General features: G+C 44.2%; 1 protein-coding gene across 1 annotated transcript in view; it reads right to left on the reverse strand.

The window, feature by feature from the left end:
• Window positions 1-934: 934 nt before the first annotated feature.
• Window positions 935-16,283, reverse strand: part of LOC126474570 (tRNA dimethylallyltransferase-like) — a 493,205-nt gene continuing 477,856 nt past the window's right edge. Inside the window, exons 4-5 of the mRNA XM_050102047.1 lie at window positions 14,031-14,241; window positions 935-4,642 (exon numbers count right to left, since the gene is read on the reverse strand). Of these exons, the coding sequence (XP_049958004.1) occupies window positions 3,872-4,642; window positions 14,031-14,241 (982 nt within the window). The 3' untranslated portion in view covers window positions 935-3,871. The remainder of the gene's footprint in view (window positions 4,643-14,030; window positions 14,242-16,283) is intronic.

Consider the following 16,283-nt stretch of genomic DNA (forward strand, 5'->3'; position numbering starts at 1 on the left):
TATAAATTCAATTCTTAAGGTTACAGATGCTCTGCTTCATAGTTATAAGTAGTGTTTACGATTATTATGCGCTTTTAGTCATTCACTGTCGGCTACTCAAACCTACTGTATATATTTCATGCAACTTCATGTCGCTAGTTATATTTACTTCACGAAGCGTATTTTGGGCTTTGTATACATTTCTGAACTAGCTACTCCACTGTAACAGAAGTATGCAACGATGTCCATGTTTCCTTTCACCTATAGATATTTTTTACTCTTCATTTTAGCTACTGACTAGTAACTGTCAATACAATTCTTCTGAGCTGTTGACCGCAAAGTCAATGTATAAAATTGTCTTACGTTTCGGCCACTGTTGCAGATATCAAGGACTGCAGTTCGAGGCGATTTCGAAAATACTTTTTTTTTTGCTGTGATGTAGCTGTATTAATGTTATTAATAAATTGTTTTTTTGCTTCGTTTTCAGTCCTGTATGGTGTAAATTGCGTCCTATGCTGATTTTTTCTTCATGGTGTAGCATTTTCTTTTTAATCTCTGTCAGGATTTTATTAAGAGCATAAGTTCGTAGGTTTTCGTGGTCGGAGTCATTTTCCGTACACTTCTTCGGATGACAGACGGCGTCATGTCGCGAAACAATGACTCAACGTTTCGATCTCTACTGCAAGTGGTAATCTAAATACTTTCCCTAATGAAGACCAGTTACAATAGTGGCCAAAACACTGATACATCATTCTACAACATAACATGGCCTGCAATCAAAATTAATTCTATGGAAATTTATTGCATGTGTCCAGGCGAGCAATGCACAATGTGCAACGAGAGCTAGGATGAGGATGATGTCACAGTGGTATTTTGTTCTCAGGGTTAGAAGTCGTTCGCAAAGACTCAAAGGAAACATGAAATTGGTGTTTAGATTAATAATAAAAACAACGTATTTGCTGCTTCAATCTTTATTAAAAAATACAGTCTTTGATTACAACTACAGTCTTATCTTCGTTATTGAAGTCTTTTGCTAAAAAAATAAATAGTGCAAATATATGGCTATCGTTCTCAGGTATTTCCCCCAATGGCGTGTTTTCAACGCTGGGAGCCTCACTCCATCATGAACTTTATGGTGCAATTTGTGAGATTCGTCTCAACGAAGGAAAACAGAATAAATTCTGTTTGACCTGGATGTAGGAACTTAAAACCTAAAATAGATGAATATGGTACAGCTGTATGGAAAGTAAAAGAGGTGACTGAGTCATAGAAAGAGATTTGGGGCAGGTTACGCAAACCTTCGTTGTTACGAACAGAAACGGTTATGGAAGACAGACAAATGAGTTTACACAGTTGCACAGTTGGGATGAAAATGTATGTGAGATTGTTGGTCGTCTAATAGAAGGAACAGCTTATATATTCATTACGCTCAAGTGTTGTTTCTTGTTTCGCATTGAGTATTCATGTTCAACATGACATGGTACTACGAACTGGAGGAAAGCGAAATATGACGTACGTACTCAGAGGTGATAATGTTGCATCACTCATTTCGAGGTCTTCGTGACAATAGTTTGGCACTAGCTTTGGCACTTGATATGTAACTCAATGGAATGAAATACTGAAATGAATATGTGTTAAATCTTGTACTGTTGTACTGCTGTAGACAAATATGGAACTGTTTCGAAGGGGTAGTGATGGTCAGAGGCATCATATAGTCTCATTGAGAGGAATACCAAAGCTGCCGCCGAACTTAGTGTTTGTATTTGACGGGCGCTTAATCCAGAAGCTTAAAAGTTAGTACAGAATATCGAATTTTTGGCTGGTGACGAAGAAGCGTATGCCACCGTCTGTTACATTGCAATTAACATGCAATATTTCTTCCAACGCAGGAACTCAGCTGGCTGCCTGCCATTCATGGGCCAGAGACATTTGGCGAATTGGGTCACCTGATGAACCGAAATGGGTAAAGATGTAACAGGAAATGAACAGTTTACAAGACAAGCTTACATAGAAAAGTTTTGGCGCTTGTCAGCTTGTCAACTGTTTTCGAGAAATTGTTGTGCAAAGTTTTTTACGGAGGTGATGGACGCCATTCCAAAGCGCCAGCCGTCTAGAAGCGGCGTTAGCGCAGCCGATGAAGGAGGCAGACTGTAAGTTTGTCCGCAGTGCATTCGAGTCGCGTCATTTTTGCTAATCTTCCGCTAAACTCTGGTATCGTTACAACGAATCATATTTCTGCGGGAAACAACAATAATATTAATGATAATCACTGCGGTACAACTGGGCGAGGTATAATTATGGTACCACTGAGGCTGTCTTGGGACGTATACTTGGCTATGCAAGTCAAAAATCTCCTCAAATTACTGCAGACTGATTCTGTACTGTCGCAGGACAGGCAGAAATTTCATCAGGCGAAGATTTCTTCACTTCCTGGCACAATATCAGTTGAGAGCTCCGGCACTCGTACCTATGTCCAAACAGGCAAGGTTTGTGTCAAAAATTATTTGTGGATGGCTATTCTATAAAAAGTTAATGACGTGTGTTTTCCGCTGTCATTATTAAAAACCAAATTTGTGTTTCAGAAAGTGGCACTCATGAACCTCGTGGTGCAGTTGTCTACTGAAGTGCACAACCGTAGTATCGTTTCTTTGGCGTTTTTAATAAATTCTGACGTTGCAAGTGCACGCAGTCTTCTCCATAGGATACTCCCTATTGGTTCTGTGCCCTGCGTTATTTGCAGTCTCAGGAGTGACTGAAAAGGCCAAATAAATGACATAACAGCTGTCCTCTGCAGTGGACAACTGCACCAAGTGTGCAAACCTGTACTATGCATTTCATGCTTTTGTGACAGATGGCACACCAAGTTCTGTCGGCCAATCAGTAACTAAGAATAATCGTAAATGTAGTGACTTCAGTGTGATAAATTTTCAGTAAGTGGATGAATGAATCGATAAATAAATGTTCATTTCATCACGATTCATTATTGTATTTCACCATGAATGTACCACTATGATCGTGGTTATTATTATTATTGTTGCTTTCCGCAGAAATATTAATCGCTGTGACGACAAAACTGCTGGGTCGATAATCAGGGGGAAAAACAGCGAGATTCGAATGCAGTTCAGGTACAATTCTAGTTTGCCGCCTTAACAGGTTCCGCTAACGACGCTCTAGACGATTGTCGCTCTCGTTCAAAAGGCTCGTAAAACTTTGAATCTCGATTTCTCGGAAACGCTTGAGAAGTGCGTCGTACTAGAGTAGCATGTGCTATACCTACGTATGCACCACAATCGTGTAACAGATGAGCAAAACTGGTAATGCATTGGATGTATACTTCCCTCATTAGAGATGGAAAAGAACGGAAAATGAAGGAAACCTGGAAATGTAAACCGGTTGGGGACCTGTTTATGGAGAAAATGCAACGAAAATTTTATTCGTTATTCTGCAATATCACTAATGTAAAAACATTATGGTGCTGAGACGAAGGCTATGACTGATCTTAAAGATTAACTAAGGTTTCGAATGAAACAACAAGTTTACTGTTACCGGTCACTATTTATCTGTTACAAAAGTTTAAACCTCCATCATCAGATGGATTTACATTTGTTGGCATGACATATGCGTGTGTTGTATCATGACACATGTCATACTGACAAATGCAAATCCACCTGATGAGGAAGGTTTAAACCTTTGAAACGTGTCGTGGGTATAAATAAACAGTGACTGGTAACAGAAAACTCGTTGTTTCATTCGATGTCAATAACAGACACTGAAAATCCTAACTTAAAATGTGCGCATTTAATGTTAACTAAGGTTTATATGGCTAAGGAATGTGCTGTTTAAAAGGTGTCAGCACATGTCAGCATTGTTTGCTGCTCTTGTTGGTCCACATTTACTTTTGCTTCGGGCTAGTTGTACCATTAATGGTGTCAGAAGGTGGACTGCCCTCTTCGGCACATTGTACCTGGTGCTTTGTTTCTAGGTTGGCACCACTTTTACGGTCGCCTGCCGAAGTAACAGGTTCATTTTCGTCTCCTCGATGCTGTTGTCCGCTACCTGAGCCGCTGACTGGAGCATCCTCAATACGCAGCATTTCCTCCTGCGGCTCCTCCATCGTGAACTTTTGCATCTGCAGGTTCTCTTTCGGTACCCCTTCCTCTGGAGGATCCTCTTTCAGCTTTATTTCCTCTGGAGGGTCCTGTCCTCGCAGACTCTCATCCGGGCGGTCCTCTTTCGAAACCATCTCTTCTGGAGGGCCCGCTTTCAGCATCGTCTCTTCCGGAGGGTCCTTTTTCGGCGTCGTCTCTTGTGGAGGGTCCTCTTTCGGCACAGGTTCTGAGGTGTCCTGGCTTGACAATCCCTCCTCTATAGTGCCCTCTTTTTGCGCTGTGGTCGGCAGCGGCGTGGGTTTCTTCTTGGCACGGCGCGCGTGCTTCTTGGAGCGCAGGTGGATTTGCCACTGGAAGGTGCCCACGAAGACGCGGTCGCAGTCTGGGCAGTGGAAAGTGCCCTCCTGGTGCGCGAGCGGTGGCTCCACGGGTAGCGGGTCCTGCGGGGGCGGCAACCCGCGCAGGTGGGAATTCACAATGGCGATGGCCGGCGCCGCCACCAGCTCCTCCCAGCGGCCCGGGTCCGTCGTGTCCACGGCGTACACGGGCGGCACCTGCAACACACGTACTGCCTCAGAACACCAGCCCATCACTAAGAAATACACCGGTGTGCAAAAAGTAAGAAGGAAGTCAATTTCGCTTGATGTGCTACACAGCTCGATGGAACTAGGACCGTAAAAAGAAAGAATTGCTTCAGCATAGCACAGAAGGTAACAGGGAGAAATACGAAATGAGACGAACGATTGTTCGATGGTTCCGTTGGGATTAGAAAACAGAGGACATGGTTCTCAATCGGGTATATGACCAACATGGACGGAAATGCATGCTCTGCAACGTGTTTTCATTCTAGCCATTCGGGTTGTAAAGAGATCTTGTGGTAGGGTGGCGTTGACATCTGCGGAACGGTCGTAGATGCATGTGGACGGGCTACTAGACCTCTCATCAACGCACCCCACACCTCCTCTAAGGGATTTAAGTCACGCGAACGGGCAGGCCAGTCCAATCGCCAGGTATCACCTCATTCAAAGAGCTTCTCCATCTGCCTCTTTTGATGCAGTCACACATTATTATCCATACAAATGAAGTTAGACCCGAATGCATCCCTGAAAAGACGCATATGGGGAAGGAGAACAGTGTCACAGTAACACTGACTGATGAGTGTACCGTATTCAAAGTCTTGGACGTCAATACGCCTGCGCAACACTATGCCTTCCCACTCCATAAGACATGGACCTCCAGAACCATCAAGTTCGACAATATTCGTGGGTGCATTAAGTGTTCCCACTTCTCGTCATGTGAGGTACATAATGTACCCAGGGGCATTATCGAACATGATCGTTTTGATAGTACAGGGGTTATGGGGAAAGGACTTATGGACTTATTGATCTCCACATTTTTGAACATGGCTACACTCACCAGTCAACGTTATTGTCACACTGTACTCCTTCCCCTTGAGCGTTAGTTCAGTCATTCGGTCTTGACTTCATTTTTATGGATGTCAGTCAGCGATAACATCGAAATCTGTAGGTGGAGAAGCTTTTAGAACAACAGGATATTCGGTGAATGGACTGGCCTGCTCTTTTCCCCAACTTAAATCCCATCGAGCACTTGTAGGATGCGTCGGGGAGACGTATTTCAGTATGGCCAGCAGTTATTAGCCGCGCTGGTGCAGGAACGGAGAGCCCTACCACAAGAAGTCTTTACCAACATGATCAGAATGAAAGAACGACGCAGGGCATGCACTGCCGTCCCAGGTGGTCACACGCCGCATTAAGAACCACGTACCGCCTATTGTAATGTCCAGGGGACCACCATAAATCGCGGTGACTTCGATGTCACTATTACACTACTGACCATTAAAATTGTTGCACCAAGAAGAAATGCAGATGATAAACGGGTATTCATTAGACAAATATATATCATACTAGAACTGACATGTGATTACATTTTCACGCAATTTGTAAGCATAGATCCTGAGAAATCAGTACCCAGAACAACCATCTCTGGCCGTAATAACGGCCTTGATACGCCTGGGCATTGGGTCAAACAGAGCTTGGATGGCGTGTACAGGTACAGCTGCCCATGCAGATTCAACATGATACCTCAGTTCATCAAGAGTATTGACTTGCGTATTGTGACGAGCCAGTTGCTCGGCCACCATTGACCAGACGTTTTCAGTTGGTGAGAGATCTGGAGAATGTGCTGGCCAAGGCAGCAGTCGAACATTTTCTGTATCCAGAAAGGCCCGTACAGGACCTGCAACATGCGGTCGTGTATTATCCTGCTGAAATGTAAGGTTTGCAGGGATCTAATGAAGGGTAGAGCCACGGGTCGTAACACATCTGAAATGTAGCGTCCACTGTTCAAGGTGCCGTCAATGCGAACAAGAGGTCACCGAGACGTGTAACCAATGGCAGCCTATACCATCATGCCGAATGAGCGTTCACCGCGATGTCGCCAAACACGGATGCGACCATCATGACGCTGTAAACAGAACCTGGATTCATCCGAAAAAATGACGTTTTGCCATTCGTGCACCCAGGTTCGTCGTTGAGTGCACCATCGCAGGCGCTCCTGTCTGTGATGCAGCGTCAAGGGTAACCGCAGCCATGGTCTACGAGCTGATAGTCCATGCTGCAAGCGTCGTCGAACTGTTCGTGCAGATGGTTGTTGTCTTGCAAACGTCCCTGTTGACTCAGGGATCGAGACGTGGCTGCACGATCCGTTACAGCCATGCCTGTCATCTCGACTGCTACTGATACGAGGCCATTGGGATCCAGCACAGCGTTCCGTATTACCCTCCTGAACCCACCGATTCCATATTCTGTTATCAGTCATTGGATCTCGACCAACGCGAGCAGCAATGTCGCGATACAATAAACCGCAATCGCTATGGGCTACAATCCGACCTTTATCAAAGTCGGAAACGTGATGGTACGCATTTCTCCTCCTTACACGAGGCATCACAACAACGTTTCACCAGGCAACGCCGGTCAACTGCTGTTTGTGTATGAGAAATCGGTTGGAAACTTTCCTCATGTCAGCATGTTGTAGATGTCACCACCGGCGCCAACCTTTTGTGAATGCTGTGAAAAGCTAATAATTTGCATATCACAGCATCTTCTCCCTGAGGGCTTAAATTTCGCGTCTGTAGCACGTCATCTTCGTGGTGTCCCAATTTTAATGGCCAGTAGTGTATCTTTGAATAAAAATGTCAATTCAGTTCGTCTCATTGCATATTCCTTCTGTACTATACTGTACCAGTTATTTTTATGTATAGTCCTAGTTTGATCGAGCTATGTTACTTAGCAGCGACACATCATGCGGAAGTTCCTGTCGCCCTCAAGTTTTGCACACCAGTGTAATTAGACGAATAAGGTCAACGTATTTAAAATACGAACAATAATAATTAACCTTGGTAAAATGGGCAGTTACAGACAGAGACACACATCTATACACAAACACATTAAGCGAAACAACGGTACATCTTGGATGTATAATGCTTTGTTTGAAAGAGTACTGTAAAAATACACAAATATTAAGACAATTGATCAGATAAATGTAGTTGTGTAATCAGGAACAAGAGGAACAAGGGTTAGTCACCTTGAAAAATTGAATAGTCACTTTTGTATAGAGGTTCAAAGTCGCAGTAGATTTCGTTCAGAAAGTCATTTTTCTGTGTAGGCTGTTCCTAAACATTTTATTTCATTATTAACAATTAACTAACTACGCCCTTCTGGGCGTTATCAAACTACATGACAGCAAGACTTGTTATGCTTAGAGCATATTATGATTCACATAGCAGTGTGTGAAAAAGCAACACGGGATGCCCTCCCTAATAATAATTACGCACAACCATGGTAGGAAGCGGCACAAATATCATTGATGTGAAGCCCATATGTAAAATGAAAAAAATACAGCAGTTATAGGGTTTCGTTACCGTACCAATACACATAACACAATAAAATGAGTTAATGTAACTGCTTATCTATAAACGCGCACATTTAAATATATGGTTCTTCTCCGAAGTTCGTTGGCTTGTATCCTATTTGATTTTTATGACGTTGCGACGTGTTGTGTGTTTTAAGTTGTATAGTTGTCCTTGTAAGGGATGCACTTTTTTTATTTGACATATGAACTTTATATATGTCATAGTGATGTCTATACTTACTACTGTTGTGCTGAACTCTTATTAGGGACCCATCATGTGTTCGTTTTTGGCACTGTAACCACAACAAGTTTTGTTATGATGTAGCTTCATAAAGCCCAGGGGGGAGAAATTATACAATTACTAGTAATAAAAAAAACAGTTTATTTCAAGGTAGAAAACAACCTACGTGGAAACAAGATTTGTTTGAAGACCTTGAAAACATCACCCAGCAAGTTCAGATGCTCCTAAAACACCCACCACAGTATTCTCTTTATTATAAATGATCGTGTGCTTAGACGGTATATAGGACAGATCAGCCAGCAAACTGGCTACTGTCCTGTTGTTACGATATCAAAAAACATCCAGTGAAAATGTTTCAGATATATACTGGAAGGACTATACACTGGTATATCTTCTCACTGTAAGTGGAATTTGTGCACCATACGGCAGGACTCTGTCTGAAGTTGCTTTTACGGACTTTGTCCGGACGAAATGAACGATTCTTCGGATTGGTCATGACTTCAACGTCCATAGTTCCTAATAAAACTTCACCTTCTCGTCTCCCTCTGACGCATGGCACTGTACATCACTACTAGGTGACAGCATTCAAGGGATGTCACACTATGTCACTGTATTTCCTCGTCAGCCTCCTTAGCTACTTCTTCTGTCATTTTGTTTCCCTGTATTCCGGTGTGCCCTTTTCCCATTAGAATAACGTATCCCTTCGATGTTTTTGTTGACAGGTACGAAAGCCCGAACATTCTGAACAACTTCCTTGTAGTTTTGTTTCGTCAATAAAGCAGCCCTTTGAACCATTTACAGATATTACCAACTGCACCCATCAATGTAAAGAAACGTAGATGAGAACTTAAAAACCAAAAGAAAAGAGCGACATTCATTTTTTCAATACCATACTTATCTTCTGCTATGACGAGAGATGATTTTGGAAGTTTCGTTAGCCCCATTAAATCATTCTATGACAATATGAGTATCAGCATCAGAAAGTATGGTTATAACCAGAAAACAATACACTAACGCAAGAACTGTTTCAGACCGACTTAACCTCGGAGGGAACATGCACACGAGGCTACCAGGCTAACAGCCGTAGATCGTCGACTATCTAACCAATCTTTGAGAAACAGTTTGTTCTCCATGTTCATTACTACACTGCTTAACAATTTCTGAGTAACAACTCACACTTGCTAAGTTAAGCATGTGCAGGAACGCTCTTTATGTATCTAACAGTTCAGGCACACGGTCTTTGATGAAGGTTGTTATGGAATCGATTAGTGCGACATTCCGTGTGGTACAGCAACATGTCTGCAAGACATCGTTTGAGTGCTTAAGATTGTGAACGAGCAGTTGGACGGTTCGAAGCCGGTCAAAGTGCCACTACTGTGGCCACAGTGACGAGTGTGTCCAAAACTGTCATTTCGCGTTTAAAAAGGCCACTATAACTGGAAATGTTATGCGAAAGCATGCCAGTGGTCATATACGGACCACCACACGGCAAGAGAATCGATACTTTACAGCCGTGGAGGCGAAAGGAACAGACATATCACTCCTCGGCAGATCACTGCAGACCTTGTACACAAGACCGGTACACAAGTATCTATCAGAACCATTTCACGGCGATTTAATCTGGCTTGTTTGTATGCTCCGAAGCCTGTTTGATGCATCCCACTTTCAGCCACTCCATCGCTGAGGATGAGTATACTGGTGTAGCGAGCATGTTGGTTGTGGTCAGCAACAATGCTCCAGAGCGAAGTGCTCCGACGAATCCTGCTTCACTGTGGCAAGTGATTCAAGCCACCGGTTAGTGTGGAGAGGGAAGGGAACACATTACACACCACATAATGTTCACGGACGTCATCTGGATGGCGAAGGCGTTATTGTGTGAGCAGGCGTTACGCGCAGTGGCCGAACACCGCTGCATATCTGCTACAGCACAGCGGTATTCCCGAGAGATTTTTCTGGGTCATGTCTGTCTGTTTACGGGTGCGGGGATCCCGACTTTCTGTTTACGTACGGCAACACCCGCCCACACAGGACGCTGAGTTGTCGGACACACTGCGAAGTGAAGATACTGAACGTAAGGAATGGTCTGTGTAACCTAAACCTACAGTGCAGGCGTAGTCAACCTTCTTTACCTACCGCCCGCTTTTGTGTCTCTTTTCTAACAGCCCACTGGCTCCTCAGTAATCGTGATTCACTGGATAGTGTAATAATCTTACAAACTTTTTTAAAGCAGAGCTACAGCAAGGTAAAGCAAATAATAAGAATTACTTAATGAACACTTTACGGCAAACTTTTATGAAAACCTACCAAAAATGTTTTTAAAATTCCTTACGCCTACCCCTCACCATGAAAGCTGGAGCGTCCACTAGTGGGCGGCAGTGACCAGGTTCACTACCACCGCTACTGAGCATGGCTGGGATGTTCTTGGCAGACGTCTTTCTCAACGTCCCCGAACCGTACAAAAACCGAAAACCGATATTCCTGAAGAACTCCTCAACAATTTGGCAGCCAACATGAATAATAGATGCCACATGACCATTAGTTCCCAAGGGGAGTCCGATATCGATCTTTATGTTGGGAATCTAAGTTGTGTCAAACATGAACGTTATTTTTATCTGCTACCCTGCTGGCCCATGTAGTGAAATCTGCACCATTTTTCGTTATAAACATACTCTATTATGTATGTAATATGTTTCATGTCGTTCATCTTTGACTGTGGTTATTCCGATCCAACAACGTTTCTGCTCCTTTTCTACAGTTAAGTAGTGTACCATAACCTCTTTATCATAGATATCATGGGGAAAGTTACCTATTATATCTGAGAACAGACTCTTCAGAAACGATACAGAATCTTTTACGCAGTGCACGCCACTGTACTGTCAGTAGTGGCAAAAGGGTGCCCGAAACATAAAGCTTGACCAAATGTTTTTCACAGTGCAAAGAAAGCGATCACTTCTTGGTATTAGCTGGACCTATAGGAAACCACGTCTTACTGAAAGGAGTCTCATTGCCGGAAGAATCACTGAGCGACTAAAAATTCACCAATACGTATGCAGCGTAGCAATGAGTCAGTCATGCACTACAGGTGACTGACTTCACCTTCTATCGTGCGATTACAGAATGCTGAGTCGTGCTGTCGCTCAGCACGACTCTCTGCGGATCACTGAATCCACGTCCGCACGCTTGTAAAGTCTGCACTCTAAACTTGTCTGAGACTTTACACTCCACTGCTTGAGGAGTCTTCAACGAGCTCTATACATTAACTTTTGCGAATACTGTATCACTCAGATCCTGAGGCCCAATACGTCGATATGGCCAGGATACGCAGAAGTAGCATACTGTGGCCCAATGAGTCCATATTGCCAAGATACACAGAAGTAGCAGCAACAGTGATTAATACTGCGAAGAAATATTAGCTAATAGTCCCAGTAACGCTTTACTGTACAACGTTAAAGGCTGCTATTACAGTTGGTCCAATCACTGAATACTGTCAAAAGAAGTGGAATACACTGAGGTGACAAAAGTCATCGGATACCTCCTAATATCGTATCGGGCCTCCTTTTGCCCAGAATAGTGAAGCAACTTGACGTTGCGTGAGTTCAGCAAGTCGTTGGAACTCTCTGTAGAAATATTGGAAACTGTTGCCGGTGCAGGACTCTGTTCACGAACTTATCTCTCGCTTATGTCCCATAAATCTTCGATGAGATTCATTATGGGGGATCGAATTGTCCAGAATGTTCTAACTAATGGCGAACAGTTGTGATCTGGAGACACGGTGCATTGTCATCGATAAAAATTCCAAGCTTGTTTGGGACCATGAATACCATGAATGGCTGCAAATGGTGTCCAAGTAGCCGAATATAAGCATTTACAGTCAATGATCGATTCAGCTGGACTAGATGACCCAATCCATTTGATGTACACACAGCCACCAACAGCTTGCACAGTACCTTGTTGACAACTTGGATCCATGGACTCGTAGGGTCAGCGCCACACTCGAAGCTTACGATGAGCTTTTACCATCTGAAATCGGGACTCATCTGCCCAGGCCACGGTTTCTCAATAGTCTAAGAGTCCAGCTGATATGGTTACGAGCCCAGGAGAGACCTGTCAGCAAAGACACTCGCGTCGCTCGTCTGCTGCCATAGCACATTTAACGCCACATTTCGCCGCAGTATCCTAACGGATAAGTTCGTCCTAAGTCCCACACTGATATTTGTGTTTATTTCACATAGTGCTGCTTCTCTGTTAGTAAAAAAAGAATGAAATGATCGTATGGCATTGTTGGCCGGGAGGCCCCATTCGGGTTCTGCCGCCAAGTGCAAGTCTTATTTCAGTCGACGCCACATTGGGCGACTTGCGTGCCGACGATGACGATGAAACGATGATGAGGACAACACAACACCCAGTCCACGAGGGGAGAAAATCTCCAACCCGGCCGGGAACTGAACCCGGGCCCGCTGCATGGGAGGCAAGCACGTTACCACTCATACGTAAAACATTCTCTGTTTTCTTGCGCCGTCAATTCGAAACAAAATCTCAAGCTTTCGACGATAGCCTCCAGCGTCATCGTCAGGAGCAACTGACTGTCTTCACTGCTACTGTGGTGGCCTTATTTAGCCCGTGGACGGCTTCTGATTGGTCGGCTTGTGATTGGTCAGCGATTACGTAGTGCCATAGAGACGGCGTCAATGGCTGCGCTGGTAGCGCCCTAGCTTCCGTGAGAACGTAAACCCTGCAAGGAATCTCTCTGCTGCTTCTCTGCATCGAGCGCTCGTTTCCATGCAACGCTCACATAGTATCCGCTATCACGGTTAAAGTTCTTCTCGCTCATTCTTATTTCAACAGCCTCCTTAATAACAGGATCCCAGTACGTGGAGGCATGGGGCAAAATATTTGTTTCCTCAAACAGTATTTTATGTGTGTTCGTGAGACTGTGAGAGACAATTCCCGTGAGACAGCTGGAGCACCGGCTAGAGACTTTGAGGCATGTGATGCCCAGTCGGCTGTAGTTATAGGAGTTTAAGTAACAAGTCCACGGGATTGGGCCGCCTTCCTCTACCTGCTCCACTGCCTCATTCATCTGTTTCTTCAATTTCCTTAATCATCTTCTTTGTCCCATTCATTCATGTGAAGCCTCTTTGCAGCTGTTCTTATCGGCGATATTCCAGCAATGCAGCGCTGTTGTTGCTGCCGTTCTGATAAAACAACTTTACTTTTATTCTCTCTTCTCAATAGCCACTGGGTTCCGTAGTTTTCCGTACCTTCCCAACCGTTTACACCAACAGTCACTCTACAAAAGAAATCAGCACCGTCGGCTAGCTAAAAACAGCATACTGACGTCAAAACAGGATCCATTACATATGCTGACTGCTTCTAGCGCCATATCTTGACCTGATGGCAGAAAGAGGAACTATTGTTTTCCAGCATACTTCGTAAGCGCACTGGTTAGTGAACAATTACGATTTTTCAGTGTCCTGCGACGTATACAGCAGCACTCGAAACACCGTCAGTTTAATTATAACTACCAGTACAATTATTTGATAGTGCACGGGAGAAGAATATTAATTCGGGTCGGTCAGTAAACATCTCAAATAAAATTCGCAAAGCAGTGCGTAGCACATCGCCAAGCATACGTGGATTCTGGCCGTGGTCGCGAGTGTGACAAGGCGCGACACGAAGGAAGCTGCGAGGCACAGAAGAAGAGAACGTTTGAATGGCTTCCAGGACGTGGTGTGAGAAAGGCGGGGCCCTGGCCATAGTGCTGTACCGACCTGCCTGTCGGGGCGGCGCAGGAACCTGTTGCGGATCCAGCGCAGCTGCTTGCGCGCGTAGCGGCGCGTGGCCGCCTTGAGCGCGTCGGCGCACCGCCGCATCTCCGCCTGGCCCTGCTCGCTGCGCCGCGCCGCCTCCGGCTGCACCAGCCACGAGTGGAACTCCTTGAAGCCGATCGACTGGAAGATGCCCTCCGTGTAGTCCGGCTCCCTGCAAGCACACACACACCCACATAAGTGAGGCGCGACGGCAGAATCGTGAATGTAGCCCCGGACGTCTCTTCCAGGTCTCCGAAGAGAGCCTCAAACTGGAAACAGTCTAAAATATGCCATCGAACCATGTCGGCTCACAAAAGAGCGCGTGAAAAATACACGAGTCTGACGGCTAAATACCGTCAGCCTTCAAGGTGAACGTTGTTGTTGTTGTGGTCTTCAGTCCTGAGACTGGTTTGATGCTGCAACCTACATCCTTCTGAATCTGCTTAGTGTATTAATGTCTTGGTCTCCCTCTACGATTTTTACCCTCCACGCTGCCCTCCAATACTAAATTGGTGATCCCTTGATGCCTCAGAACATATCCTACCAACCGATCCCTTCTTCTAGTTAAGGTGTGCCACAAATTTCTCTTCTCCCTAATTCTATTCAATACCTCCTCATTAGTTATGTGATCTACCCATCGAATCTTCAGCATTCTTCTGTAGCACCACATTTCGAAAGCTTCTATACTCTTCTTGTCCAAACTATTTATCGTCCACGTTTCACTTCCATACATGGCCACACTGCATACAAATAATTTCAGAAACGACTTCCTGACACTTGAATCTATACTCGATGTTAACAAATTTCTCTTCTTCAGAAACGCTTTCCTTGCCATTGCCAGTCTACATTTTATATCCTCTCTACTTCGACCATCATCAGTTATTTTGCTCCCCAAATAGCAAAACTCATTTGCTACTTTAAGTGTCTCATTTCCTAATCTAATTCCCTCAGCATCATCCGAATTAATTCGACTACATTCCATTATCCTCGTTTTGCTTTTGTTGATGTTCAAATAATATTCTCCTTTCAAGACACTGTCCATTCCGTTCAGCTGCTCTTCCAGGTCATTTGCTGTTTCTGACAGAATTACAATGTCATCGGCGAACCTCAAAGTTTTTATTTCTTCTCGATGGACTTTAATTCCTACTCCGAATTTTTCTTTTGTTTCCTTTACTGCTTGCTGAATACACAGATTGAATAACATCGGGAATAGGCTACAATCCTGTCTCACTCCCTTTCCAACCACTGCTTCCCTCTCATGCCCCTCGAGAAGAAGAAGAAGAAGAAGAAGAAGAAGAAAGAAAGTATGAGCTGACAGGTTTGAGTATTTCCGAACTATCAGTTTAATACGTCATGGTTGCTAAATACAGTGTAGTTATAATAAAACTTCCGCTACTTATGTCAGTGTAGACGGAAAACAATTTACTGCAGGTTACTCAAGTTCATAGGAATGTCATAGGAATGATATTCCGACTGTGCGCTGCAAGATTTGCGAGTTAGTGTCATGACTTGCCGTTCGCCGCCGGTACTGGTACGGCGACGTGGGGCTGATGCTCAAGCATCAGTGTGCATTACAGCTGCAGACAGTCGACATGGGTCTCGAAAAGGTGCGCAAGGTTTTACTCGTAATGCTGTTTTGATAAAACAACAGTAATAGTACTACAGGTTTTCACGAGTATTGATGCATTGAAGGAATACGGAGTGGTTGTCTTTCCGCACATAGGTTGACGAACATGATTCGGAAATTCGAATTAACTAGCGATTTGGGAATTCCAAACAGCGTGGTCTCCACGTTCATCATATTTGAACCCGTGTGGTTTCTAGCTGTGAGGTTACTTGAAGCACACGGTTTATCACCGGGACACTAACACACGTTGGAGACTGAATATTACGAGAGGCGTTCGAAAAGTCGGTGCAAAAATAAAGACTACTTACGTGTTTGGGGTAAACCTTTTTTATTTTTCGACATATTCTCCTTTTAGACTTATGCACTTCGTCCAACGCTGTTCTAATTTGTTGATCCCTTCCGATAATAGGAATTGTCCAAATCTACAAAACAGATATTAGTTGCTGCAATCACCTCCCCGTTTGAATAAAATCTTTGCACCGCCAGCCAAATTGGAGGACAAACAGTACTCCGAGCGAGTCAAGTCTGGAGAATAGGGGGGGGGGGGGGATGTGAAACGTGTTATAATCCTGTTTCCATTAATTTTG

The sequence above is a fragment of the Schistocerca serialis genome, chromosome 4 (assembly GCF_023864345.2).
Source record: "Schistocerca serialis cubense isolate TAMUIC-IGC-003099 chromosome 4, iqSchSeri2.2, whole genome shotgun sequence".
NCBI lineage: Eukaryota > Metazoa > Arthropoda > Insecta > Orthoptera > Acrididae > Schistocerca > Schistocerca serialis.